We start from the raw sequence: 2,311 nt of genomic DNA on the forward strand, positions 1-2,311 counted from the left end.
GCTATCATAATCATGCGGTTATCTAATAAGCTCTTTATTAGCAACTGGTGCCCATGCAAGCACCTCCTCTCCTTTGTTTGGATCATTGTCTAACATCAATGTAGATTTTATAACCATACTATTGTCAATTAGATCAGTTAAAAAATCATCCAATCCTCCGAATCAGTTTTATTCAATTGTTGCCCAAATATTTAGCTGGCATCCAACACATCTCCCTGACATCAAACTTCTCCCCCGAATAACAATTTAACCAAATCATAAAGGTTTGTTTCCAAAAACATTTTTTTGCTTCCACTACAATTCTGGTGCCACGAGCCGGGACATGTCCGACAGTATAAGAAAAGGAAGCGAATTATCGAAGTCGAGAACTCTAGAACTTCTTAAAGAAGCAAGTGAACTCGATCTGACCTCCCCGTCTCAAACACTATCACGAGGGGAACTTCAGCATCAATACGAAATTAAATTGCGAATCGTCAAGGAGAAGATCGCACATCTCGAATATTATGCTGGGTTACTCGAAACAGCTAATCAAAATTGGCTGGATAATATTCAGAGCTTGACAATAGCAACGAGGAGAAAGGAAGAGGAGACGAAATACGCCAATATGGTTGACGATCCACAAGGTATTTTAAGTTTAATCACTAGAACAAGAGAAACTATTATTACCCTTAAAATACATACTGATGAATATTGCTCGGTACTACAACATTTAAAACAAGAAGAGGTCAAAGAATCATTTCCAAAGAATAGTATGATTCACACAAATCAAGCAGAAATAAAACTTCCTCAATTACCACTAATAACGTTTAGTGGGGATCCAAAATTGTGGAGGCAATTTTGGTGTAGTTTCAAGCAGCAGTCCATGAGCAAAGCATCCCAGATATTCAAAAGTTAAACTATCTGATATCATGTCTTAAAGGAGATGCTTTGTTATCTGTAAGAGGTTATGATATAGCGCCAGAAAACTACGATGTTATAATAGGTTTACTAAAAGAGAAATATGGTAAACCTTTCCTTATAAAGAAATCACTCTACAACGAGTTGAATACCATCAAAAAAAATGACCGAGAGTGGAAAGCAACCATAGAAGCCATGGAGAGAACATTTCGACAACTGGAAGCTATAGGTGAAAATTTAGAGCATTCAAGCATCGAAATTACAATTGAAAATAAACTACCAGCGTGGATAATTGATAAATTATACCAATTGAAAGAGGATTCGACGAGTTGGTCAGTTAAGGATATCCGGCAGTACCTGACAAAACTAGTTCTAAGAAATGAAGAAGTTGCTAGAAGTCAAGCAGACACAAGGGAGAAGAAAACAAACAAAAATAATGTTAGAGGCGAAACGTCAGCTTTCGCCACAATCAACCAAACAAAGGGAGATAATACAATCAAATCAAAAAAGGTTCCAGGAAAAATTTCTATAAATGGGAAAAGGAACCATGCGTATTTTGCAATAAGGACCACTGGAACAATGAATGTAACATCTATCCCACTCTCAAACTCCGGATGGAACGTTTGAGAGAAATCACTGCATGTTTCAAATGTTTACGAAAAGGACATGCAACAAGTGATTGTAAAAAAGGGAAACCTTTGTGTTTCCATTGTAAAAGTCCACACAATACAGCACTGTGTCCCAACAACTACAAGGAACTCACGCAAGCAGTGGATTCCAACAAAGAAAGGTTGGGTTCAGTCACAATCGCTAACTCCATTACCGAAAAAGGAAATCAATGGAAAAAGCGAACCTTACTGTTATGTAAGGAAATAAATGTAACCAATCCAAATCGCCCAAAAATCCAACAAAAGGCTTTAATTCTATTCGATATTGGTTCTCAATTATCGTTCATATCAAAGGATTTGGCTTATCGATTGAATCTACAAGAAACTAACGAGATGGAAATAAAAATTGCTTCATTTGGTGATAAGACGCCAAAAACGTGTATCACTACTAAACTGAAATCGGAGTAAAAATTGGAAATAAAGAAATAATCCGATTAGATGTAATAACAGTTAACCACTTGACGAATGAATTGCAAGTAGTTAATCTAAACAAAAAGGAATTGTTGATGATAGACAAACGAAATCAGTTTAGTAATTTCAAAAAACAAATGGAAACAACCGGACATACTCATAGGTGCGGATCACTTCTTCAAGTTTATCCAGTTTGACCAAGCAGAGAACTTAAAATCAGGATTTTCATTGATCCATACAAAGGTTGGACCTATAATAGCTGGAAGTGGGTATATAAATGAAATACACGACAGTATTTCAGAAACCACATCAGTAAGTCCGATTTCTCAAGTCAA

At 36.3% G+C, this 2,311-nt stretch overlaps 1 protein-coding gene across 1 annotated transcript; it reads left to right on the forward strand.

Moving 5' to 3' along the window:
* Positions 1–322: 322 nt before the first annotated feature.
* Bm17139 (Uncharacterized protein) lies at positions 323–1,973 on the forward strand (the record flags this gene model as incomplete). Its single annotated transcript, XM_043082878.1, has 3 exons — positions 323–623; positions 920–1,229; positions 1,415–1,973. The coding sequence occupies 3 exons, from the start codon at positions 323–325 to the stop codon at positions 1,971–1,973; spliced, it is 1,170 nt and encodes a 389-aa protein (XP_042938812.1).
* Positions 1,974–2,311: the final 338 nt, after the last annotated feature.

Source organism: Brugia malayi (assembly GCF_000002995.4).
Source record: "Brugia malayi strain FR3 genome assembly, contig: Bm_017, whole genome shotgun sequence".
NCBI classification, from domain to species: Eukaryota; Metazoa; Nematoda; class Chromadorea; order Rhabditida; family Onchocercidae; genus Brugia; species Brugia malayi.